The sequence below is a fragment of the Rattus norvegicus genome, chromosome 1 (genome assembly GCF_021556685.1).
Source record: "Rattus norvegicus strain SHRSP/BbbUtx chromosome 1, alternate assembly SHRSP_T2T, whole genome shotgun sequence".
In the NCBI taxonomy this organism is placed as follows: domain Eukaryota; kingdom Metazoa; phylum Chordata; class Mammalia; order Rodentia; family Muridae; genus Rattus; species Rattus norvegicus.
In genome coordinates this window covers 226,572,045-226,598,091 of record NC_141534.1, presented here as the reverse complement: position 1 = coordinate 226,598,091, position 26,047 = coordinate 226,572,045, and the positions used below count along the sequence as shown (strand labels likewise).

The 26,047-nt window shown below is 44.8% G+C and overlaps 1 protein-coding gene and 1 pseudogene across 2 annotated transcripts in view; one reads left to right on the top strand and one right to left on the bottom strand.

Moving 5' to 3' along the window:
• Positions 1-312: 312 nt before the first annotated feature.
• Gna14 (G protein subunit alpha 14) overlaps positions 313-26,047 on the bottom strand; it is a 182,411-nt gene continuing 156,676 nt past the window's right edge. For both annotated transcript variants that reach the window (NM_001013151.2, XM_087563755.1), the window contains exons 3-7: positions 11,341-11,495; positions 8,389-8,517; positions 5,893-6,022; positions 2,925-3,078; positions 313-1,685 (exon numbers count right to left, since the gene is read on the bottom strand). In NM_001013151.2, the coding sequence (NP_001013169.1) occupies positions 1,495-1,685; positions 2,925-3,078; positions 5,893-6,022; positions 8,389-8,517; positions 11,341-11,495 (759 nt within the window). In that variant the 3' untranslated portion in view covers positions 313-1,494. The remainder of the gene's footprint in view (positions 1,686-2,924; positions 3,079-5,892; positions 6,023-8,388; positions 8,518-11,340; positions 11,496-26,047) is intronic.
• The window catches only part of LOC148007871 (nuclear transcription factor Y subunit beta pseudogene), a 31,983-nt pseudogene continuing 30,971 nt past the window's right edge, over positions 25,036-26,047 (top strand).

The window sequence follows — 26,047 nt, the reverse complement described above, 5'->3', positions numbered from 1 at the left end:
AAACCACTTCAAGTTGGGGACCTCTGGAGATTGATGAGAGGTGGATCTGTCTAAGTAAGTACAGACATTCCTCTGGGTAAGCAGTCCAAGCAAAAGCCACCGGAGCCCTTAAGTATGAAGTACTCTACTGTCCTGGGGATCAGGACCTGCACAGTTTACAGAGCCAGGCACTAAGGAGCTCCAGCACACCATGATGAGTGGAGACCATTTCAAGAAGGAAGCAAGAAAGCTGCTGAGCTGTTAAGACTGTAGCATTTTCCTTTTGAACAGAACCATCAGCCGTGAGCTCTAAGAAGCACATCATCATCGGTGTTGAGGGTAGAACAGTGTATTCTTAGTATCCAGAAAGGCACAGCGTACACAGTTCAAACAGCACATTTGTGGTTGCCACCAGAGCTTTGACAAGGTTTATATAACATCTGCTAAACAAGTTATGCTTTAACCATTCCATAAGCTATAAGACCCGGCCATGTTGCATCAGGACACACACAATGCAATATCTAGAGTCCACTTATCATATGTCACAGTTGGTGTTATCAAATTGTGGCAAAATTAATGTTTGGATAATAATAATTTGGATTAGAAAGCTGACATGAAAAGAACTGCTTTTTAAATCTTTGACTGGGGGTATAGCTCCATTGGCAGAACATTTGCCTAGCATGCACAAAGCCCTGGGTCCCATCCCATGCATCACTTAAATTATTATGTGACACATACATCCAACCATTACTAACCTGTAAATGTCAATGTGAAATCACACTGTTTGAGATCTCTTAGTGTTAGGAATTAGCAACCATGGGAGAACTGCCTTAAATAGGTTGTGTATATGAAGACAAAAGAATCAGAAGTCCAAGGTCTTCCTCGACCACATAGTGTGTGAGAGACCAGAATGGAATGCATGAGGCCTGTCTCAGAAAAAAAGTCCTAGCTGAGCATGGAACATTCAGGCAGGAGGACCAAGGCCATGCTCAATTACATTGAATTGGAAGCCAGCCTGGACTACTTAAGCCTGTTTTTAAATAAAAAAATAACCCCAAAAAAGGCATAGAAAGAAGCTTTTTGGTTTAACAAAATGTTACATGAGTCATACTTCAGCATTAAGGGGAAGAAATGTTAGAAATGTTTCCTTAAAATTTATTTTAAAATTATCAAGCCTATGAAGATGTTTTAGGCACCTAAATGAATCTCAGAGGTCTGAAGCCATGATTTGTAAATTAACAAGTCCCTCTGTTACGTGATTTTTAATAGCTGTTGAGCACTAGTTTAAAAAAGGGAGGAAATCACTCAAAAATTATACCTAATCGTAGAGCCAAAAGGTAAGAAAAGAATTACACCATCAAGAATTAAAGACACTTAAAAGGGTTGGTAAAGTATTTTTCACATTGCACTGTCCATCTCTGTGCTGCAGGCTATGTAATGTTCTTGGGTCCTGGTCCAGGTGGTCAGAAGCACTTGTAGATTGGGCAGGAAGAAAGAGCTCAGCTCGACCTCCATTTACACCAAGTTGAACTCCCGCAGGTTCAGCTGCAGGATCGTGTCCTTGACAGCAGCAAACACGAAGCGGATGTTCTCCGTGTCTGTGGCACACGTGAAGTGCGAGTAGATGACTTTCTCTTTGTCAGGATTCTGGTCTTGATACAGCTTGAGGATAAAGTCCCTGGCAGCTTTGACATCTTGCTTTGGTCCTGATCATGAGAAAAATAAAGATACAGACTTACTACCATGTCCTCTCACAATCTATTTTTGTTCTTATCCAGGATCCTTCTCTGACCCATCTTACCTTATATCTATGGAAAGTTTACCTGAAGTAATTTACATTTCATTATGAATCCATAAAATAATATTTTAAAAATGCTTCTCATTTGTGTGTGTGTGCGTGTGTGTGTGTGCGTGTGCGTGTGCGTGCACGCATGTGTATACATGCATGTGAACAGAGAACAATGTCATGTTACTCATGCACCTCTATTGACAGGGTCATTCATTGGCGTACAGCTCACCAACTAGACTCAACTAGATGGGCAGCAAATCCCAGGGATCTGCAGTCTCCCTGTCCTGGCTCTGTGATTACAAGTCCTCACAATTGTGCCTTGCTTTTGTAGGTGGTTTCTGGCATTTTGTACTAAGCCATCCCCTAGCCCAATATTTGGTCTTTTTAAAGTGTCTACTGATTTATCTAATAATTATACTGTAAAGTGGTTTGTCTAAAAATAGTGACCTAATTGCCTAGTTTTGTTTCTAACCACTTTTGAAGTGATACTTTGTAATTTGTACAGACAGACAGCAGGGGGTTGGGGCCACAGGGCATGGTGCAAAATCTGATATTACTAGGTTGATTTTAAAGCTTGACAAGTCCTAAATTATATTGCCATTAAATACCAGAGTATTTAATCAAAGGAAAGGGGGATACACTGAAATACCAACGTTTAAATATCAATGTCAAGAGTATACTATCCGAGACCTCTTGTGCTGGGAGTGATTAGCAAGAGTGAGAACTGTCCTTCCTAGAGCAAGGCATACATGGAAGACTTCACACACATCTATGTCTAAGATGATGTCATCCTGTGACCCCACAAAGCAGCAAGTCTGCCAACTAAAGCTGACTAAAGAGCCAGCTCTGCTCCAAAGAGTTGCCAGGGCACCAATGGAAGGCTGTGATACAGGAAGGCCAGAAGATTTTTCCTAGGTGTGGTACCTGAGGTGGACCCAAAAAGTGGAGTCAGCCAAGTGGGTTGGCATGTGCATTCAGGCCTCGCAGTGACCGATGTTGAGGTGAGACCATGAGCAGGGCAATGAGAACTGTGAATTGGCAAGTGAGAGCCCATCAGGGAGGCCCCAGAATGCCATGCTGAAGACTAAAGACTGATCCTGGAGAAGGAGTGCATTAGGTCAGTGTGAAAGCCCCATTTCCCAAATGAGTAACTTACCTGTGTACTCTGGGAAGTAGCTGATTAGATGAGAGTACATGATTTTCTCTTCCAAAAGATCCTTCTTGTTTAAGAACAGAATCACAGAGGAGTTCAAAAACCAGGGGTAGGTGATGATGGTTTTAAACAGGGCTTTGCTCTCCTCCATACGGTTCTAGGGAGAAACAAGGAAGTTGGGGTAAGCCGGGAAGAAAAGCAAGACTTGGAAACAGCACGCTAAGTGACTGAGTGTAGCTATCCCCTTTGGGCCACTGTTCTTGAGACAAAGCATGTGATCCCACCAGACCAGCTTCTATTTCCCTTCACCCTCACCTGCCTAACTGACTTTCCTGGTCCGACTCTTTAGAGCACTCTTCTTCTCTTGCCCTGAACAAGCCTTTTTTTTTTTTTTCTTTTTTTCGAAGCTGGGGACCGAACCCAGGGCCTTTTGCTTGCTAGGCAAGCGCTCTACCACTGAGCTAAATCCCCAGCCCCCTGAACAAGCCTTTTAAATGCACTTGGACCAGAAAGTTTACCTCATTTGACAAGGTGTTTGTGTTCCTTAATTGTGGTGAGATACCAGCTTCAAGTGGATGTGTGCTTCTGAACAGTGCCTCAGGTATATTGCAACTCAGGAAGAAGGAAATCTCCAGGGAACACAACCCTGAGCCCTCAGGCATGTTAAACTCTGGTCAGAAGTAAACTAACATAGCAGAGCACCTTAGCTATGTGAAGATTGTTGTCCCAGTTTGGTGGATGAGCATTGTATTCTAAAAATTTAACCTTCCCAAATCCACAGAGAAGTGAGTCTGATGACAATTATGCTACAGACAGTAATTTTAAATAACACCCTTCAAAGGAAATACTAAAAGCTCTCAAATTTGAGGGGACAAGAGCTCAGAAACAATGTATCACATGACAACTACTGTTGACAGCATTTTCTCTTAAGTCTTTCTAAGAGGAAAAAAGGCAAAAACTTTCCTTTAGAGAAGAAAGCAACCAATACAACATCAAAGCTCACGGAATACTCCAAAGGGCCGTGCCATGAATCTGCTTCCCAACAAGCCCAGACCTGTGCATTCTCCGACTCCACAGACAGACCCAGAAGTGTTATCAGAGAAATAACTCATCCACTTAGACTCTCTGAAGTATAGTATTATCTTAACCTCCAAGGAAAGAAAAAAATCTATATAGCACAGTGAACAGCCCCAACGTGTATCAGCTGGAAGGAAAGGGCCAAAATAACAGCATTTATGTTCTCTCCAAACACCTGTGGTTTCTTATGAGAAGAGACTATATTTAATCTTTAAGAATATCGAACTGACCTTGTGGTCCCTTGAGCACCCAATCCTTTGACTTTTCTGATAAATACCATAAATAACTTCTAAGAATTCCTTACTTTTTGTAACTTATGTGTTTCTTTTGAAATTCTGTTCGGGAGAGCTAGTGGCACAAGTAAGGCACAAGTAAATGAGTTAATTAACTAATATAGTAGCACTTGTCAGAGAGAAACCTTCACTAAACATAAGGTTTGTTCATGGGTCATGACCAGATCCCAGCCATTGATGATTTACATTCACATCCTTGACACAAGAGTCAAGAAATCTTCCATTAATGTCAGAGGGAAAGACCGTTAAGAGGACACTGGTATTCCTCAGAAAGTAACCTCACAAAGTGACTGACAGCCCTGGTCACTTTCTGTCAGAGCATCTAACAGAACTAGACCTAGCCAGCACCTTGTGTCTTTGCAGGAGGCACAATACCTGTCTGGGCTGGATCAGCCCTGGATGCCCTGTGTGAGACCCTTGCGGGGAGTAAGGACAAAAGCAATCTCAAGTAGTTCCTGACCTGCTCCATTTGATGGGCAGCTCAGCCCTGACAACTCAGCTAGGAACTTGGTTTGGGAGTGTCATTCTCTGGAGGGTGAGGAGTCTGCTCATGGCACCTATTAGAAACAGTATTGCTTGGGCTGGGGATGCCAAGCGTGATGAAGCCCTGGGTTCAAACCATACAGTGGCGCATGGGTATTATCCCAGCACTTGGAAGGTAGTACAAGACTGGAGGATCAGAAGCCATCTTAGAAGACATGAGACCCAGTCTTAAAAGGGGTGTGGTTGGGAGAGAATTGTTAGACAACACTGTATGTATTAGGGTCTCTGAAGGGAATTGGGAATAAAACTGGCCCCAATGGAACCCAGTAAATATACTGTGTATATGTATATGTACAGTAAATAGTATTGAGTCCAAAAGACTATTTTTTTCTAGCATGCCACTGGCAGTAAGACTGTATAAATGCTGGCCTGGTAAGCTGAGCTCCCTAACCCAGTCCCAGCACTCTGCCTTTTCCTAGTTTCCACCCTTCGTGATACATTACATTTACCCTGGGGAGTGTTGAACAGTCCTGGTTCTCAGACCATAGCCACTGTCAATCAAGCAAGCCAGAGTCTGCTATTTGACTCGGGACATTCAGTTTTCTCCAAGGATACTTAGGAAATTCTAGTGGGCAACTAAAGATCCAGTGTTCTGGTCCACGACTCTTGATGTGCAGTAGGCCAAACTGTCTAATTTAGTCATAAAATAATCGATTAAGTCTTCTGTTTCTTTGTTTGGGTTTTTTGTTGTTTATTGTTAATTTGGTTTGGGTTTCTTTGAGGCAGGGTCTCACTTTGTAGCCTTGGCTGGCCTGGAACTCACAGAAATCTACCTGTCTCTGCCTCCCAAGTGCTGGGATTAAAAGTGCCACCAAGCCTGGCTATGAAATCTAATGATATCATCTCAATGTATTTTGTTAAGTGACAAGTGACTGAATTTGTTACACAGGACATTAGTCCCAAGTCTGCAGGGCACCTGTAGGTTACATTGGTAAGAGACACCTGAGTACTGGCAGAGAAGGAGGGTCTGTTTCCTCACCTAGCTAGCTTCTTGAAACATTGAAGAAATAAGACTGTCTTCCATAGTTGCCACCCCACCCCACCCTCCAGCAGCATACCTCATTGTCACACTCAGCCAGAACCTGGTCATATTCACTCAGAGCAACCAAGAAAATGATGGAGGTGACGCTCTCAAAGCAGTGAATCCATTTCCGTCGTTCAGATCGCTGGCCACCAACATCCACCATCCTGCTTGACAGAGGCAGGCGGTCAAAGGTGGGAACGCACAACTCCAGAGAGAGAATAAAGCCATTGCATCATTGAGTTAGTGTCTTTGGAGTCCTCAGTGAGTTTTAGAGGAAGGGGCCTCTTAGAATTAGTGTGTTAGAACAGTGCTGGATGTGCAGGCATTGAAGAACACTGGTGGTTTCCAAGCAAAGGACTGAGACGGAGCCTGCCTGCCTGGAGATACTGGATAAGAACCTACTGCAGTAGTCCTGGCACAAAAACACCAACATCCACTTGGGCTTAACTCCAGCCACCCACATACAGTCAGGTTGGACATGAAAGGGACACAGGGAAGCCATCTTCCTGGTACCTTTGCTTTCTTCATGTCTTATATTTAACTGTATAATTTGTATTCTGTTTTTTATATGTGTGTGTGTGTGTGTGTGTGTGTGTGTGTGTGTGTGACACACATATGAGTGCAGATGCACTAAAGGCCAAAAAGAGGTTATTGGATTTCTTGGAGCTAGAGTTACAGATAGCTTTGAGTCATTCGGTGTGGGTACTGGTAACCTAACTCCCTTAGCCACTGAGCCACCCCTCGAACTCCCTCTCCATCCTGGTCTTGCTTTCACAGTTCATCTCAGTTATCCACAGATCCTTTCTGTGTTAGCTGGACCCCACCCCCTCTTCCCATCTGCATGTGCTTTCTGCTCAGTATGAAAATCCAAAGACATTATCTGTGACCGGGAGGTATTCATGGACTCAGTGCAGTGACTGCTGCCATACAGCCCCAAGCACTATTGCAAGTCCAGTGGTACCCTGTCTAAAGGAATAGCTGACATGTTACTGAGCTCTGCTGCTGCTGCAGAAGATGCAGGCTCACTGTTACCAGGTCTGTGGACACTTTAGAGAAAACTAGGTTTTAGGTAAAACATCTATTCTTAAGTGTTAGTGTAGATATTTGTACTAACACCCTAGCAGACTATATGGGTCAGTTAAAGCACACAAACTGCCAGGTCACACCCACCACCCCTACACTTCATCGTCCACACACCAATTTCTGAAGCCCCCAAGCCAGTTTCCTTAGACCGTCTATAGGCTCATTGTGGCTCCCGTGACTACTGGTTGGAAAGGGGCCTTTGAGCCAGGTTCCAGGTGTACCGACATGCCTGCAATGCTGTGCATACAGCATGTGGCAGAGGGGAACAGAGCTGGGGGAGAGGGCAGAAATATCACGACTAGCATGAAGACATTCTGCAAAGACCTCCACTTCAAGCATCAGAATTCTTCACCCAGAAAGATTGCATGGGGGAGGTGCCACAAACTCCGAGGTAACCACATTAAACCCGGTCCTAAGGCTCTGGAAAGGCAACACCTGTTCACCAAAGCTTTAGCAAACTCTGGTTCGGAGGTGTTTGGGAGGTTGCAAGCAGCCTTTGAAGTTGAAAAGGTTTAAATCCACAAGGCAGCTCGGGAGAAAGCAACCTTGAAATTGGACATCTGTAACTAAGATGCAGAGAGTGTTTTCACACCACCCCTCCCCCCTCCAATTGACAGCACTGCAGGAGTTCCCAGACAGAATTGTGGCAAGATTGGATTTAATCTGGGACGGCTAGACATGTGTAACATGAACATTGTTTAAAAGGATAGGAGAATACTAGATGTACATGAGATTTGAGGGGTTAGAGAGGTGTCCCCTGGTTAAGAACTCTTATTGCACTTACAAGGGACCTGAATTCAGTCCCACATGATGGCTCACTGCCACCTGTAACTCCAGTCCTAGGGGTCCCTTATTGTCTCCAAGGGCTTCACGCACGTGCTGCACGTGCATATACACTGAGGAATACACACATAACACAAAATAATTTTATAAAGTGCTTTGATTTGTGATACTTTTTAAATGCCCTATACTTTCATTTATTTTTCCTGTACAAAGATCAAGAAATATCTATTCATCCTGAGTGGTGTTGTATGCTCACATACACACACACACGCGCGCACACACACACACACACACACACACACACACACACACATACAACTATGAGTACTCCATGTATTATAAACTTTTAACACACATGTTTATATTGGTTTTTCTTTAAGGATAAATTTCATACAAGGTAATAAGGGAAAAGAAAAATCCTATTCAACATTAGGGAAAGACATCAGTAGATGGTATGGTCACAGGAGCGCACATCTGTGTGACTACACATAAGAAGATTTCTTCCTGGTAAGAGACCAGAAGTCCTTCTGTTGAGGAGCATGAGAGCCCAGAAGGCTATCACAACCTAAGAGGGGCTTAGGAATTGAATATCTAAGACTCACCTTGGCACTTGCCCCCTGAACAGAAAAATCCTTAAAGAACAATGTCTTGGAGACAGACTTACCGGAAGATGATGTTCTCCAAGTCAAATGGATATTCTATGATGCCAGTGGTAGGCACTCGAACACGAAGTACGTCCTGTTGCGTTGGCACGAAAGAGGGCATGGCAATTCGGTCAATGTCCGTCAGGTAACTGTGACATTAAAAAGTCAAGATGCCAAGGCTCCATTTTGAGAAGGGAAAATAGCCTTCCTTGCTCAAGAGAAGTCCTCCCTGACCATGGGGTACCCACAAGAAATGGAAGCGAGTAATGATATTTGGAGGTTACTGAGCCAGTTCTGAAGAGACCAGGACTCAAAAGAACATCTGTGAGCCTTCTGAGGATACAGGTCACCCCATCTCAGTTCTCAGAGCATCATCTATGTAGCCATGAGAAAAACAGCAGCCTAAGAGGCCATAGAAGTGGAAAATGACACTGGCTCCTCACCCAAAGGACCTACCCACTTGACTTCATCCAAGAACCTGAAATAATCTAGACCCTGTTCTCTGTAAGAGCAGCTTATATGAAAATACACAGATGACCAACAGGCCATGGGAAAAAATTCCCTAAAAGCCAAAATAATATTTTCCTGTTAAGCACATTGAAAATGAGACATCTAAAACCATCCAAAATTTGTCTCGTGCTATTTGGAACTATGTAATTAAGTTCTGACTTTAAAATACATCTATTTTTTTTTCTAAAGTGAAATGAAAGAATTCCTTTAAAAAAAAAAAACCTTCAGGCATGCTGTGTAGCTCAGGTGTCAGAGTGCTTGCCTAGCATGCGCACAACCTGGGGTAAGCCCCAGGGCCTCCTGCAACAGATGTGATGACACGTCTGCAATCCCGACACTCCGGAGGAAAGATAAGAGAATCAGTCCAGGGTTGTGCTGAATGACATGGAGAGTTCAAGGCCAGCCTAGGCTCGAGACTGTGTCTTAAAATTTTGCTTAATTACTCTAAGTCCTTACAAAAGACTTCACTAGCAGTGGCATTGGTGGCTCTGCTGCTTTCTGTAGCACAACCTAGATGTCCAACCTAGAGATTTAAAATGCTGGGCCCACTCCCAAGTTTATTATTGTACTTTATGGCAATCTTCTCCCTTTATCCAGTGTTTCACTCCACAGTTTCAAATACCCACAGCCATTTATGACCCAAAAGTAATGTGAAAATAATGCCAGAAATAAAAGATTCATCTTGAAAATTATTTTTGTGTTCTGCAAAGCTATGGGCAAGAATTCCTAAATTTTCAATCTGGTGCCATTACGAGTAACAGGATAAAATCTGTGGCTGTTCTGAGATGTGAAACACACTTTTTCTAGTGTAGCCACACTTGTACACTGCCCACCTGCCACATACTCAATAGCTGTCACGGCTCTCACATCTCAGGGGGTCACATTGCCAATAACGAGTAGCTCTAATTTAATGTGCCCCAGGGAATTACTTTAGTTTTAGCTTGTGTAAGTCTCTTACTGTTCCTCATTTATAAGTTCATTTTGTCATGCTTATGTATGTATAGAAAAAATAGAATGCAATATCATTAGTGATTTAGGACTTCTACTAGGGACTCTGGAAAGTGGTCCAAAAGTAGGTAGGTGGGAGATAAGGGAGACACTACAGTGATTGATTGATTAAACCAGCACACCACAGTGTCTGAGATTAGAGGGCATTGATTGGTGGCCACATAGCCCTTAGCATACTACCTGGTACGCTCGTTTGTGCAGTATAAATGACATCTAAATATGCAAACATTACTAGTAGATAACTGCAAAGCACTGAACTGGACCAAGAAAATGCCTAAGTAACTTATGTCATAGACCTGGGATGGGGTAGGGGTTGTTGTTTTGCTTTGCTTTGCTTTTTCGAGACATGATCTAACCTAGGTCGCCTACTGACCTGAAAATCACATAGCTGAGGATGTCTGAGAGCATTTGCCCTCCCTGCTCTCACTTCCCCGGTGCTGGTATCTAGGTACACACCATATCCACAGATTCTCAAGGTTTATTAATGCTATTGTCTTCTGTATAGCTCTGTTTACCTCCCCAGCCATCCCTGGCACGCCTGTCAGTGGACTTGTTTCTGTTCTCAAGATATACACTGAATTAATCTTACAGCAGTACTGGCAAGCTTCCTCCAAATGGATGTGAATCCACAGGCTCGTTCCTGGCAGACATCTTAGTAATTTCTTTCCTTTTCCTGACATCGTACTTCTCTGCTGATGTAATTGGATTGATTGTGCCAACCTGGATTGAACTCAGCACTGCCTGGGACAAATGTCTAGGGAAAGACATTAAAGGCCATGGGAAGGAGCCATGCCTTTCCTGACATCAACACTTAAAAGGAATTGAGTGGGTTTGAGGAGTTTCACCGTCCAGGGAGGAGGAACCAAGTTACAGAAGCATGAACAAGCAGGAACCCCAAGAAGAATTCAACTGTGTTCAGTCATCTGTGGGTCACACACAATCCTAGGGGACACTTAAGAAAGAAAAATGTTGTGATATCTCCAGGATAGTTTGCAACAGAAATTTTCATAGGTTGAGGATTTGAATCTAGAGATTTATAGATCCCAAATACATAAGCTGTTGACTTTCTAAGAGAGCCAAATAAACCCGCTGAGAGTCCTGTGTGCTGGTCTTGCAGATGCCGATGTCTATCACTAGAGGGCACAACAAGATCAGCGACTGATTTAAGCAAAGCCAGCCTGTGGTTTCCAGAGGGATACAGAAAGGAAGAAAACGAAAAACCACAGGCAGGCAGGTGTGCTCTTTGCTTAAATCATAACCTCTGCACCAAAACTTAAATCAGTTCCACTAAAAGAGTCTCCAATTTAATTGAATGACTGATGACCCCAGGGGACATCTGGCACCCCACAGAGAGTTAGAGAAGAGACTAAGCCATGCTAGGAAGTCAGGGGAGCCCAGCTGCCTCTTCTCCATAATGGGAAGAGCGAGGCAGCTTTGGCGGGCTAGGTACTCACTATTTGGCAGAGTCTGACAGCTGGTACTCCCTCCTCCTGTCGTAACACTCCTGGATTCCCGGATCCAGCCACAGCTGCTTGATGGCTGCCACCTGGTCTCTGGAGATCGCAGAGACTTTGTCTACTTCCACTTCTCTGATGATCTGGGCATTTTCCTATTCAATGGAAAGAAAACACTGCCCTTAAGTGAAAGAAAAGACGACAGACGGGATGATCTTGCCCTGGCTCCTGGGGTGGAGGGTTCTGACAGGTGTTGGGCTGTACACAGCCAAGCCCTCAGAAACCAGAAGACTGGGCAGGATGAGTTGACTACTCAATCTAGAGAAGTGAGCCACAGACCGCACCAGACCTGCACCTCCAGTCTGGCAACAGCAGAGGCGGCTGCTCAGACCCGGCACCCAGTTGTGAACAGAGACACCCATGCCATGCAGCCACCGTCACTTCTACATATTTTCTGCCCATCCCAACATCCATGTAGTCAGCAACAGACACAAACTGTTGCAAACCAGGATTGTTTGGTAGAAGTGGAATGGCCTCAGGTGTAAGAACAGGGACACACTATCTCTGTAAATGGAAAAATCAATGTCAACGGCCACCCTGCCTTTTTTCTCTCAAGTTTTTTTTTCCTTTTTCTTTGTATTTGTTCGAAGTAGATTTTACTTTGTAGAGCAGCATTGGGTTCAGCAGAAAGCTTCAGTTCAACAGACAGCTCCCACATACCAGCCCTACAGTCCGGTGAATCAGTGCACAGTTCTTTCCCACCCGGAACCACTCCCAGATCACCTGTGCCGCATGACAACCACTAGGCTGTGTTCATTGTAGTTGTTGCCCTATGAACACACTAGAGATTACAGGCAGGAGCTTTGTGACAGCCTACACCCAATGAATATTTCTCTCTTGCAAATCTAGCACATATCCATTGCCCTTGAACCTCTGTATGTGATCCCTTCCACTGTCCTTAGCCAGAGAGGGTGATGGAGGGTCCTGAGTAGCCTTGCGTGGAGCATAGCCACCGTCCCCACCTTCTGGCTTCCCATTACCACTCTGTTGTTTTCTCCTGCCCTACGACTGCCTCTACCCTCTTCATCTGAAGTGGCCATGTACCTCTGTCTTCAAACAAGCCTGGAAATTCCTCAAAAGCAGAGCAAGAATCTTCCTTGTGCTTTTATCCAAGAGTTCAGCAGTTTCTGCAAGTGGTTGGTGCTTTCCTTTGATATGTAAGCTCGATAAACACATGTGGTACATGTACTTATGTAGCGGGGTGGGAAATCCACAGCCATGAAATGTGAGTGGCACAGTGCAAAGGCCTGTGCAGAGGGTGTCGAGTTCACAGAGGAATTTGGGGACTCACTGTGGTGGCTCTCAGCCAGGCATCTCCCTAACTCCACTGCCCCTTCTTGCATGGCATGCATCGTATGTTTTCCTATATTTAACAGTGAAATCCAGCTTTGCTGTTGAGAATTAGAGACAAAAAGTTGACAGAGAACTGGGTGGGAAACTGCCATGCTGTGAGGGAGGGGGAGGCGGTGGCCAGCATAGATGTGTGTCCAGGAGGTGGATGAATAAAGTGGGCCTGCTGGTCTTAGGAGTCTCAGGGGGAAAACAGTCAAACTCAAAGACACAGTGTTTGGGAGCAAACCAGCAGTTGCAGAAACATCGTCCTGATGACCAGGCTCTTGAAGAGAGCTCAGCACAGACATGGAAGAATGTGGCAGAATGGAACCCGTGATTTTGTACAATTAAAATATACTACTAAGAAGGGGAAACGGTGCTCAACAAGAACTTTCCTTTTCTTGTTTCTCAAAAACCAACATTTTCACAGCTTGGAGAGGGAATACAGAAGACAGATGTGTGTCACACAGGAGGTCCCAAGCTACCCATGAAAGGGTCACAGAGGAAGTGATACCCTCACACAGGACCCTGTGGCTGCTGAGTGTCCCTGTCAAGCACAGTGGGCTTCTAGCTGTGACCCAGCAGGCTGCCCAAACTGTCATGTCCTCATCACAGGGGCCCCTCTTCCGTCAACTCCCCAGCACAGCAGCCACCTCTGCGGGACTTTTTGTTAGGTAACTGTGCATTTGTGTTTTGATTCTACATAGTTATAGTATATATACCACATGTTCTCTTGACTATTAAATAATGAATATGGCTAAGACAAGCTATTTAAGGTGTGTGTGTACGCGTGTGTGTGTGTGTGTGTGTGTGTGTGTGTGTGTGTGAGAGAGAGAGAGAGAGAGAGAGAGAGAGAGAGAGAGAGAATCTTTGCATGGCGAGGAGCACTAAAGAGCTACTCTCTTGGCAATGTTCGAGGAAATAATACACCAACACTAACAATCAACAGGCGGTATGGGAGGTCTCTTGAACAAATTTCTCCAGCTGACATTTTAATTAAAATTAATATCTAATATCCATTTTCTATGTTACCAATGATAAAACCTTAACTAGATACTATTGGAAAGGTCTACTGACATCCAATAGCCATAAACACAGAGAACTTTGTTTTAAAAGTGGTGGTAAAAACACACATGTGTGCACACACACACACGCACACATTTCAAAATCGAAGTTCCCTGAAGAACAGGATTGTCAATTTTTGTACAGTCTCTGACCCACGTTTTCAGAGCTCTGTCCATGTGCAGAGTCCACTGCACATTCTGCTAAAGCTTGAGTGAGACCTTGAGACTCTGCAGCCATTGACTTTTGAAGTCTTGCAAGCATTGTTACCAAGGAAATACCAGTCAGCTGTGAATAGGTGCTCTCTCTATTCACATGCACATACACGCACATGGTGAATGTTGATAAACCAGGTGAAAGGCAGGGTCTGTGGCCTTGACTAAGCTGTAATGATGGTTTCTATCATCCCTTTCTACATGTTTCTAGATTATAGTTAACCATGAAAAGACATTGAATCTTTTGGGACACAGAAGGGGAGAAGTAGCCACAAGCTTGGAAAACCAGAGATCCACTCCAGCTTGCACACACTATGGCTGGTTTTCTAGACAACCTCATTGGCGTGAGGCATCAGTTGGGCCCTCAACATTGCCAAAACCCTGCTTAAATCATGCTCAATTTCTCCAAATCCTGGTTCAGGTTCACAGCCAACATAGACACATGGGCAGCTCTATGAGAGAGCATGCCTGCTCTTCTAAGTCACTTGCTTTATCAAGGTGGAGAGGGAGGGGTCTACACCCTCCTCATGGGCTCCCATCCCCTGATTCACATCCAGGTTTTCTTCCCAACTCTCAGCCTTGTTGATCCATACAAACTTTACACCCACACTGCCAGATACACAGATACACAGAGGCAGCGGCTTTCAGTGCCTTCCTCTCCACTCCACAGCATGGTCCCTGTAATGAATTCACCATTCCAGGGCAGTCTCAGTCAAACCCAAAGTGATACACCGATGCCTCCATTAAAGTTCTCCTGATTCTATTTACAGTCGGAATTCCCTGTCATCGTGGGTTCAGGTGAAACAAACATCTTGGGCATCAGTGTCTCTAAATTATCTTAGCAATGATAATCTTAGCCAGTCTCACTGCTTGACCTGTGAGTAGTCCTCCATGCTGAACCTGGGCTTGCTTCTGGGACTATTCAGCCCCTCTCTTGGATATTTTAATACAGAAGTGTCTTTGGGTGGGAATACACCAGACCCTTACACAGATGTTAAGAGATCAAAGAAAAAAGAGCAACTAGAGTTAGAGATGGGTAGAGGGATAGGTTCATATTTCTACCAGAGGATACGGAGGGATGGAAGAAGGGTGCTGTTCACACAACCCCTCACACCTTTGCCACCACAAACCTGGCTGTGCTGGCCATTACTGACAGCACTTCCCAAATGGGGGCGGGGAGCAGGGATTCTCTGCTACACCACATTTCGCAAGACACTCCTTCTCCTAAGAACCTTCGAGTTCTAGGATGGAGAAGCGCATTGAAGGCATAAGGTATCAGAGAGCATCTGGAAGATGGACTCCAATCCTTGAGTTTGTAGTTGACTCCGAGTGTTCTCCAGGAATACTTTCCAGAACCCCCACACCCCATGAATACTAAATCCCAAGGACGACCAAGATCCTCTTTAAGATTTCAGAGCATTTTGTAGGACCTGCTCACACCCCGTAAACCACCAATGTAAATGCTTTCACGAGTTGTTATATGTCTTACTTAGACACTTGTGTCCAGGCTGAGGTCCATAGGACACATGCAACTCAGGACAGCTATGACTACAGCCTAACCCGAAATCACAAACTTACTACAAACAGGGTGTTGTTGTTATTGTTGTTGTTGTTGTTGTTGTTGTTGTTGTTGCTGCTGTTGTTGTTTTTGGTTTTGGTTTGTAACCTGATTGCCCAACTTCCATGCATGGTTTTTGTAGATGATGTCATGTGACAATCTCTAAAGGCCAGATACTCCTGGAAGGGAATGATGACAAAAGAAACAGTCATATGGTGGCTCATGCCTTTAATCCCAGCACTGGAGAGGCCGAGGCAGGCAGACCTGTGAGTTCAAGGTTAGCCTGGTGTACACAGTAAGTTCCAGGACAGCCAGGACTATACAGAGAAACCATATCTCAGAAAACACTAAACGGGGGAGGTGTCTGCGTGTTCAGAACAGGCCCTGGGTTTTATGTTTTAAGTATTTTAAACCTAAGGCAGTTTGAATCCACCAAGACAGTGGAACCCACCAGAAGCAGGGCTCACTATGTGGCTGAAGAAAGCTGCCCTTCCTGTGATCACTTCTTTGGGGTTAGTTGGGCCGCATGTGCCTAGAGGCCTCGTGATGTGTCCCATGACAGATAGGGTTTCCTGCCACCAACTTGCTCCTCCTCGTCTGGCTCTGGAGTGGCCTTAGTTTCAGCTTTGTTTGTTTTACAGGAGACAGTTCAGTCCAACAAACATAAGATCTGCTCTTTCCCTCTCTTTCAGTGTCTGTTCTTTGTCCGGATATGTACCCTGATACCCACGGAACGCTGACATTTGTTTCACGCCCCTGCCCAGTCCAGTGGGAGTCCTTGTAGGGTGGGGCGAGAAGCTTCACGGCACACTGTTATTCTGGGACCCAGGCTCACAGCAGCAGGTGACTCTAACAACATCCTGGGTCCTGGAGTCTTCCATGCCCGCAGAAGAGTGGAAAGAGCAGGGAACATCGGGCAGAAGTTCTGTGAACTGGGTCTGGATGCTGAAGACATCACGTCTAGACACAGTTCAGTGAGCCAGGGTTGGTCGAAAGTGTCCACTGAGTATAGAGGAGGCAGGGGAAACCGGGCTGCCTGTACTCAAATGGAAAAGAAGTGGAATTGCTTGAAGGCAGAGTGATGTCTACGCTACTTAGAGACTCACAAAACCTCTTTTGCCAAAGTGACTTCTGAAACATGAATGATTGCAGTGTAGTTGGTCAAAATGGAGCTGGTGGACCAAATCCAGCCCCTGACTCAGTTTGTGAATAACATTCTTCTGGAACATAGCCTCGGCTGTCACACCGTCTCCTTTCACACTGACCACAACAGTGCCAAGTTGTTGGGTCAGAACCCAGATGATCTGCAGGGCTTTAAACACTTCTATGACCCCCCCCACACACACACACATGCACACACACATGCACAAACGCTTGTGACCCCTGGAAACAGCTGGATAATTAAATTCACCCATGTAGCACACCACTGTCCCCCTCTATATATCTGAATTCATTCATCTGGGGTCTGTTTTATGAAGGAATCATTCTCCATTGGGTGTTGTGTTTTCTTTTCTTTTTCTTTTTAAGACCAGAATATATTTTGGTAGGGTAAGGTATGGTGAGGTGGGAGGGGTGCCTCCGCGGTGGCCCATGCTGAGGTATCCCTTCCCCCTGAGGTACCAACCCCAAGGTGGTATAGTATAGAATAGAGTTTATTTAGGCCATGGGAAGGGGAGTTGAGAAGGGAGTAGGGGCAGATAGAAGACATACATACATACATACATACATACATACATACATACATACATACAGACAATGGAGAGGCTGGAAAGGGGGAGGGGAAAGGGGAGAGAAGGAAAAAGGGGTCAAGGAGAGAAGGGCGGGGGGGGGGTAGAAAGAGTTCTCCTTTGCTAGATTTAACAAAGAAAATAAGCATTTCTACCTCCAGGTGAGGTAATATTTTGTGGCTAGGCAGAAACTGCCTATTTCATCTACAGACTGATACTGTCCAAAAAGGGACACCTTATGCAGAATGGTTGACTGATAATTTTGCCAAGACAGAATTATCAACCCTTCAAGATTTCTGCATTTCAAGGGTCTGTCAGTTGATTTTGGGTCAGAAGGCTGAAGATTTGCGCTCACATGTGGCTAACAGAGGACTGTGCTAGTGGAGATTTGTCTCTACAACCTCTCAGCTCTGGAAGCTGTGTTAGGCTTCCTATGTGTATAGATATTTGGTCATTCTCAGATTTCTGATGGGGTTGAAGACTGATTACAGTCTCATAGCCTATCAGGCTATTTGACTTTGAAAATGCATATCTTATTAGATAGCTATCAGATAGTATACAAGCTAGCCAGAATATAACATAGATTTTAAGCCTTTCTTAAGCTGGAATGGATAACTAAATGTTCTGTTTAACTGATAAAGTGTTGGACTGGGTGTTAGATATATTTTATGCTTTTAATTACAAAATGATAATAGCTGTGCTCAGCTTATATTTGAAAGAAAAGTTTTTTTTAATTAGACAAAAAGGGTTAAATGTAGGATGTCATTATATAGGTGAAGGCAGGTACAAGATAGAATGAGGCCTGTCATTGGACGAGAAGGAAGGATGGGCGGGAGAAAAGTTTTAGAGAGGGGAGGAGACTGGAGAAGGTAGGAGAAGCAGCCGAGAGACCATGGAGGCTGATGTTAAGGTTCCTCTCCGCACATTCATGGGTTTTTATGAATGTTCTTAAGGGATGGATGTGTACAGGGCTTTGTATGTCTAGTGGTCAATTATATCTTATCAACTGGATCAGAGGTTATTATTGTGTTGTGTGTTCTTTCATGTGGCGATTTAATTGAATTCAAGAGAGTGTGATGACTGGAGACATACGTATGTCTGGCATGGTGGCAGCCTGCCTTGGGAACTAGATAGATAGAGAGATTGTTGCCAGGCTCAGAGAGAAGCCACCGGCAGTGTGATATGGGATGGAGCAGAGCGGGTGAGAGGCTTTGCTGACTGAGATGAAGACGTCTACCAGAGAGCTTGGGGCACTGCGGTGCCAAACCTAGTGCAGGGTAAAAGACAGCATTTTTTTTATAATTTTACAGCAACATTTATATTTTAAAAAGAGGAAGGAATGTGTGGGTGGGTGACCATGAAGTCCTCCAGCCTGGAGAGAGATGGTTACGTGTGTTAGGGCAATTGCTGTGTGCACCAGAGTCTTTCTCTGCATGCCTTGTTTGGCAAACACTCTGCACCATTCAGGTTCTGTGGAGGACAAAGCTCAATTTCCCTCTCAAAAAGGAGAGAAGGGATGGTTCAGCAGTTAAGAGGCTTACTGCTCCTGTAGAAGTCATCATTTCTGTTCACAGCACTCACATCAGGCTAATTACAACGAAGGGCCTGAAACTTCAACTCAGGAAGTGATCTTAGCTGTGGACATTCGCATTCATATGCACATACCTATTCTAAGCTTAATTGTGTATTAAAAGAAAGGAAGGAACCAAAAAATGTGGATGCTTCAGTCTTTCTTAGAAGGGAGGACAAAATACTCACGAGAGGAAATACAGGGACAAAGAGTGGAGCAGGGGCTGAAGGCAAGGTCATCCAGAGACTGCCCCTCCTGGGGATCATCCCATATGTAGCCACCAAACCCAATCACTATTGCTGATACCAAGAAGTGCTTGCTGACAGGAGCCAGATATGGATGTCTCCTGAGAGGTTCTGCCAGAGCCTTACTGATACAGATGAGGATGCTTGCAGTTAACCATTGGACTGAGCACAGGGACTTCAATGAAAGGACTGAAGGAACTGAAGGGGTTTGCAACACCATAAGAAGAACAACAATATCAATCAATCACCCCCACCCCACCCCCAGAGCTCCCAGGGACTAAACCACCAACCAAAGAGTACACATGGAGGGTCTATGGCTCTAGAGGCATATGTAGCAGAGGATGGCATTGTCTGGCATCAATAGGAGGAGAAGCCCTTGGTCCTGTGAAGGCTCATTTCCCCAGTGTAGGGGAATGCCAGGACGTTGAAGTGGGAGTGGGTGGGTGGGAGTGGGAGCATCTTCATAGAAGCAGTGGGAGGGGGAGAGGGGTAATGGGAGAGGGGGGTAGAGGGGATAACATTTGAAATGTAAATACATAAAATATCCAATAAAAAGAAAAAAGAAAAAAGAAAGGAAGGAAGGGACATTCAGAGGTCAAAAAAAGGTCTCTACATGAGTGGACAAAATTATAAGTGAGTATTTGAAACTAGCTGAAGACTTTCCAATATCCACCATACAACCCAGGAGTGAAATATTTTCTTTGAAGGAGGCTGGAAAGTTGAGGTTAGCTACACACTGCTAGAAGATATACCCTTGATACACAGAAGGTATACCCTTGATGCCAGCCCACATGGTCTTTCCCTCTTCCTGTAAGAATACAAACATGTGGTTTTTGTTTTGTTTTGTTTTAGTTCAGCTATGTGGTCCATGCTGTCCTCAAACTTGTGAGCTCTGAGAACGTAGACTGAAGGCGCCCTCAAGAAACAATCCTCCAAATCAGGAATTCATTTGTGTTAATTACAATAGCAGTTATTGTAAATATCAATATCAACATGTTTACAGAATAAAATAAGGATCACTGACTATCTGGGACCTTAAACAGCCTTGACAGGCAAGAAAGCTGGGCCAGAGGTCATGTTCTAGGACTCACATCTTCATCTAGTGGCATCTTCTGTAACTGCAAGTCCATTGACAAACAAAACTCCAGTACCTAGAGTCTCGGTCAGACGCATGTGGGTAGGTTTTACATTGAAGCCTCTCTAGGAGGTAAGGTTACCTAATGACCCATTCTTCAGGGGAATAGGGAAAGAATGGGTTAGATTTTTAGTGGAAGGCATAATAAAGCTAGCACAACAATCACCCAGATTTAAGAGTCCCTGGGAGGACTGGCGTTTAGCAAATCCTCCGAGGTGCTTGCAGGATCTAGATGAGATGGTCTGCTACTCGTGACTCAGTTGAGGTCTGGGATGGAGATGAATTTCTTGGCTCTAAGACCTTAGGACTCCACTGCTGGCTTTTTGCTGCTATATGCAAAGCCTCCCAAGAAGGCAGCCAGTTCCTTTGTACCCTGGAGCCTGTGTGTGGCTGTACTGTTCTTTTCACAGGATTTAACATTGTGTTCCTAACACTATGTTTCCTGCTGCTTCTTTCTGGGTAGGAGAGTGGGTGGGGGGAAGGGGATAGTGATCAGGTATGAGGAGTGGGACGCAGGGCATCTCTAGGACTAGCTGGAGACCTGGGATTGGGGGTCAGGGATGATACAGGGAGTCGATGGGGGTGAGCCTAACTGAGATATCTTTCATTTAAAAAGCACAGTTACATCTAGGCTGTAGACACTGTATCCCACCGGCTACCCTTCAAACTCCCATCCCTGCCCAGTGATGGTTGCCCCCGGGGTGGGTTCATTCTCAACATCAAAGCTTGCATTTTTCGAAACTAAGGCATTGCAACATGTCTCCCAAGACCCATCCAACAACAACTCCCGCCCCCGGACCCCTTTATTTTCCTGGTGTTTCACTTTTTCCAGGCTTTTCAATAGCTCGAAAAACTCTTAAGCAGACAAGAAATATGTGGGTCACAGCTTGCTTTAATAATGTGTTTTGGAAATAGTTTTTAATCCTGGATGCATGTTTGGTGGTTGTTTTCCTTTTGCAGTGAGAACCCACAGGCATTTCAGCCTAGAAGCAGAGTGGAGGAAGCAGAGGCCTTCCCAGGGACTCCTGGCCCTCTGCTCCATGGGGAGCCATTACAGCTCCCCAGCCCTGCAGTTTTCAAAGCCTGCCCTGCCCCCAGTCTAGACTGGACATGAGAAGAGGTTCCTGCCTTGAGCAGTAGTCAGCTCTTCCTCTGCCAGCCATTACCCACTCCCTTGTAAAGCAAAGCCAAGTCACAGGGCACAGCTTTGAAGGGGGCAAGGAAGCTTCTAGGGAACTTCAGGTGCTCTGGATCATGTGAGGGAAGAGGCTGCTGCTGCTGGTTGTGGTTAGACAGGGGGTGGGAGTGGGTTGACTACATGTCCGTGATGCTGTGGTGTTTCCAGCACCAGGGGAAAGAGACTCCCATCCATTGCAACTCAACAAGGTTAGATCAGGGTCTGGATTAATGAGCCAAGCAAGGCTCATCAGGACACAGGGCCAAATACAAATGTAGGACACTCAGCCAAGTTTGAACTTCAGATACATAGTGGATACTTCAGTACAAGTGTGCCTCCTGAATTTAATAAAAACCTGTAATGTAGAATGAGCTCAAGTGGCCGAGGGGAGACACTGAAGATTTGGTCACTTTGGATTGGGAGCTATTTATCAACAACAGCGTTTTGTTGCCCGCCTACACACACACACACACACACACACACACACACACAAGACTGAGCAACATTGGTGTGAGCACATGGTGAGGCAAGAAAACAGAACCGTGGTCATTTGTCCCTGACAACAGCTCCACATACTTCCAGTGATCTGGGAGGTGCACCAAACCTTTTTTTCACATGCCAGAGAAAAGTCAACCTTTCCTCCTCCTCACTCCTCATCCAGCCCACCTCCCCTCTCAGAACTCCGTCACCAACAATGAGAGCAGAAGTTCCTCCTAGTCAACAGTCTGGGAATTGAAAATATTTGGGTAATAAAAACCCTGCATTTGTACTGAACAGATACCAAGACCCCTGTCCCCCAAACAACACAATGTGACATTTTGTCCAGCTTCTCCATGCTTTTCAGCACTATGGCATTACATGTAATGTAGAAAGGACTCAACAGACACAGGAAATATATAGAAGGAACTTGAGCATCTAGGTAGTGGATCTCTCTGTTCCCCGTCACTCTTGTCCTCCAGAGTCAAAGCTTGCTTTAATAATGTATCATTCCTTATACATAATAGAGACCAAAAATCATGCACACTAATATATTTAACACTTAATGCTACTTGAAACAGTCATAACGGTAAACTTTGATCTCTCTCTCTCTCTCTCTCTCTCTCTCTCTCTCTCTCTGTGTGTATGTGTGTGTGTGTGTGTGTGTGTGTGTGTGTGTGACTTCATTTTTTTAAAACAAGAAGTAAGAGGTGAAGTGGTTTACAGTTGTAATCCCTGCTATTAGGAGTCTGAAGTGGAGATTGAGCAGTTGAGACCAGGCTAGACAACATAGCAACATGTTACCTCAAAAAAGAAAACAAAAAAACAAAACAAAACAAAACAAAACAAACAGACAAACAAAAAAACGTTAGAGCCTGCCGCCTCTACTGCTCCCTAGAGACTATGATGGACTAGAGGAAGGGAAGCTTAGCTGGTGTGGGTGGGTACAGTACCAGATCTTGGTTGGGCAAAGAAAGGACACATCTGGGAACTGCTTCAGAGAACTGGTTCAGTATTTATGCCCCTGGGGAAGTGGCCAGAGTCTCTGGGGCAAGGTTTGTGTGGCTGTGTACCATTGTCTAGATCAGGGGTGTTGGAAGATACATAATCTACATAATCAGGGGCTGTAGGGTGGAGATGGGGTACCTTATAAACTCAAACAAGGGGTGAAGCCTGATAACTATCAGGGTGATAAATTCTTACTAGGTTGATGGTGGGTGGGACAGCCAACTTGACGGTGCCAGGTTGGTAGGGGGAAGTAGCCTACTCCTGCCACCCTCATCTGAGGTATCTGGGGTTGAAGCTCCCTTGATTCTTCCTCAGCAGTCTTGGGTCATTACGGTTCCACAACCGCTATTATGTGTACATCAGGGATGCTGGTTCCTTGTAAGTGAAATTAACAGTGCTTCATCTGGTTCTCAGGCAAAAGCTACTCCATGCCACACGATAGCAAGTGAAGCACAGGCAGAGGTGGCTGAGGGAAGGCCTGTAGAGTTGGAGCACTCTAGCTCTGAAGTTGCTAACTCAGTTTAACCAAAAGGCACAGTTCCACTAACTGTGATAAGTGGCAAATATTCGGCCTTCAGCGCTGCCAAGCCTTGTCCCATGGTTCTTTGTGGGTTCTGAGGCACATTCTAAGCTGCCCTCACTACGTGTTGGGAGTTGCTGTTCAAAGAGAGATCCTTGGAACAGCATCAGTGAGACTGCTTGGAAACACAGAACATGGCCAACAAGGCCAGCATCTTGGTTCTTGGCCTGGCATATAAAGTAACTGTGCATCCACATTCATCTCTCTCTGCTTCCCGACTGTGGGTGCAATGTGATCAGACACCTCACAGTTCTGCTTCCCCACCACTATGCACTGTATCTCAAACCATGAGAAAAAGAAAACATTGTCACAGTACTGTGAAAAGTAACCAGTACAGAAGATTTGTACCAAGAGTTGGGATGGCACCATGATAAATCTGACCATGTCGTTCTTAGACATTTGGAACTGCTTTTGAAGGAGATTAGAGACTATGGAAAAGTTTAGAACCATAAAAGCCACCGAATTGTATAAGCAGAGCATAATAGGCCATTCTGGAAGTAGGTTGGAAGACCAGAATACCAAGAAAAACAGGGACCGTGGAGGACCAACTCATGAATTTCAGAGGGAAACAAGCTCTATTTAGAAATAAGTTAGAAGTCATTCATATGTAATTCTGGCAAAAAGTCTGGGGGCATTCTGCTATATCCTGAAAACCTAAGTGAAACTTAGTGCAAACATCGTGGGCTATTTTGGGGGATAGAATCTCAATGCAAGAGAACATTCAGGCTGTAGTGTGGTTCTTACTTAGTGCCGGGAAAACAGTTGTAATCATTAAAGAAAGTTAGTGACCCCAAAAGAAACTCCACTCTGCACTTGGATAGTAGGAAAGGTGCTTTGAGGGTGAGATTCCACCCATTAAGGGCTCCAACATGTGACATACAAAATTATTGAAAGGAAAGAGAGTGAGCTGAGATTGCCACTGACTAGGGTTCCCACTTGACAGCAATCACCCAGGGAAGTATTTCACCAGGGTCAACTCAAAAAGCACACTGGCTACTGCAACCAAGCAGTCAAGGCTCCATCTTGGAGCTGACAGCAGAATATAGTAGCATCAGATGGTTTTTAATGTTCCTCATAAGTTTTTAAATGTGAGCATGTGGTCCCCTGTCAATGGTGCTGTTTGAAGAGGTTATAGAACTATTAGGAAGTAGGGCTTTACTGGAGGAAGTAAATCACCAGGGGTGGGCTTTAAGCAGTTAGAGTCTTATATCACTTCCTGTTCTTATTCTCTGCTTCCTGTGTGTGGATGAAAGATGTGATCATCTAGCTCCCTGCTCTTCCTTGCCTATTGCCTCACTACTGTGGATTTTCCCCTCTGGAACCATAAACTAAAATAAGGTCTTTCTTCCTGAAGTTGGTTTTGCTCATGGCATTTCATCACAGCAACAAAAAGGCAACTTACACATGTTATCCCTGTGGTACTTGTCTCATAGGCACGAAAGATACAAGAGTGGCAGGGATGTGGAGGCTCCCATCAAGGCTATAGAAGGCTATTGAGGCCAGGTAATATACATCATGGCTGAGTTCTCTGCAAGGAAGCCCTGAGGACATGAGCAACAGGAAGATGTCCATGTCACAGACACAGAGGCCTGTGAGTCATGAGGACAGCAAAACCTTGCCTGATATTGATGTTGGCAGTATGTACAGAAAATGTCACCACAGCTTTGTCCTCCAAGATGGCTGCAGCCTGTGTCTGTTCCCTACAGAGAGCCACCTGCTTCCCCTTTCAGTCAAGGCCATGTCATCCCTGCTATGGTTGACTGTATCATCACACCGAGAACCGAACACACCTCACCTTAAGTTGCTTTTGAACTCAATGACTTTATTCCCATCTCTATTTTTTTTTCTGGTGACGACTCAAGGGTCTTAAGACACTGAGGTTGGAACATAGGGTAAGAGACAGATTTGGGTCCACTAGTTTTAATCATGATCTTCTCTGCTGCTGTCACAAAGCACAGTGCTTCAAGATCCACACTTGTTTTTAACTGTGGATTCTCCTTGAAACCAACACATTGACTGCTAGCATGTGGACACTCGAAGGCCCGAGACTGCTAATGACAGTTATTAGATGTCATTTTAAAATCCTGTTTCACATGTGAACTGGTCAGTTCTGGGTAAATGCTGACCTTTGCTTTTAAGCATTCCCTCACAAAGCTCTGACAGAACCAAGGCCATGGGATTAAATGTTAAAAAGAAAATGGACCTTTATCCTTAACCTTTAGTTTTTAACTCCAGCCAAACATTTCTGTCATTTAGAAAGCATGATTTTCTCTTAGATAGAGGATGTTTTTCCTCATCCATAGAGAACATACGAGGCTTCTCCAGCGACATCAAAAGCAATTAGAAATGCTTCGAAATGATCATTTGGTTTCCATTTCAGGGGTGAGTGGTGGCAGAATGACGCCAACTTCAAAAGCTAATGGCTCACAAGAGCCACCAAGGCCAAGAAATCCAGGATCAGGAGCAGCTGGTCATCCTGACAGCTCTAGTCAACATGTGGGGCTAAATCTCAAGAGAAAACCAGGGTCTTCACCATCCCCGGGGGCCGGGGAGGTGTATAT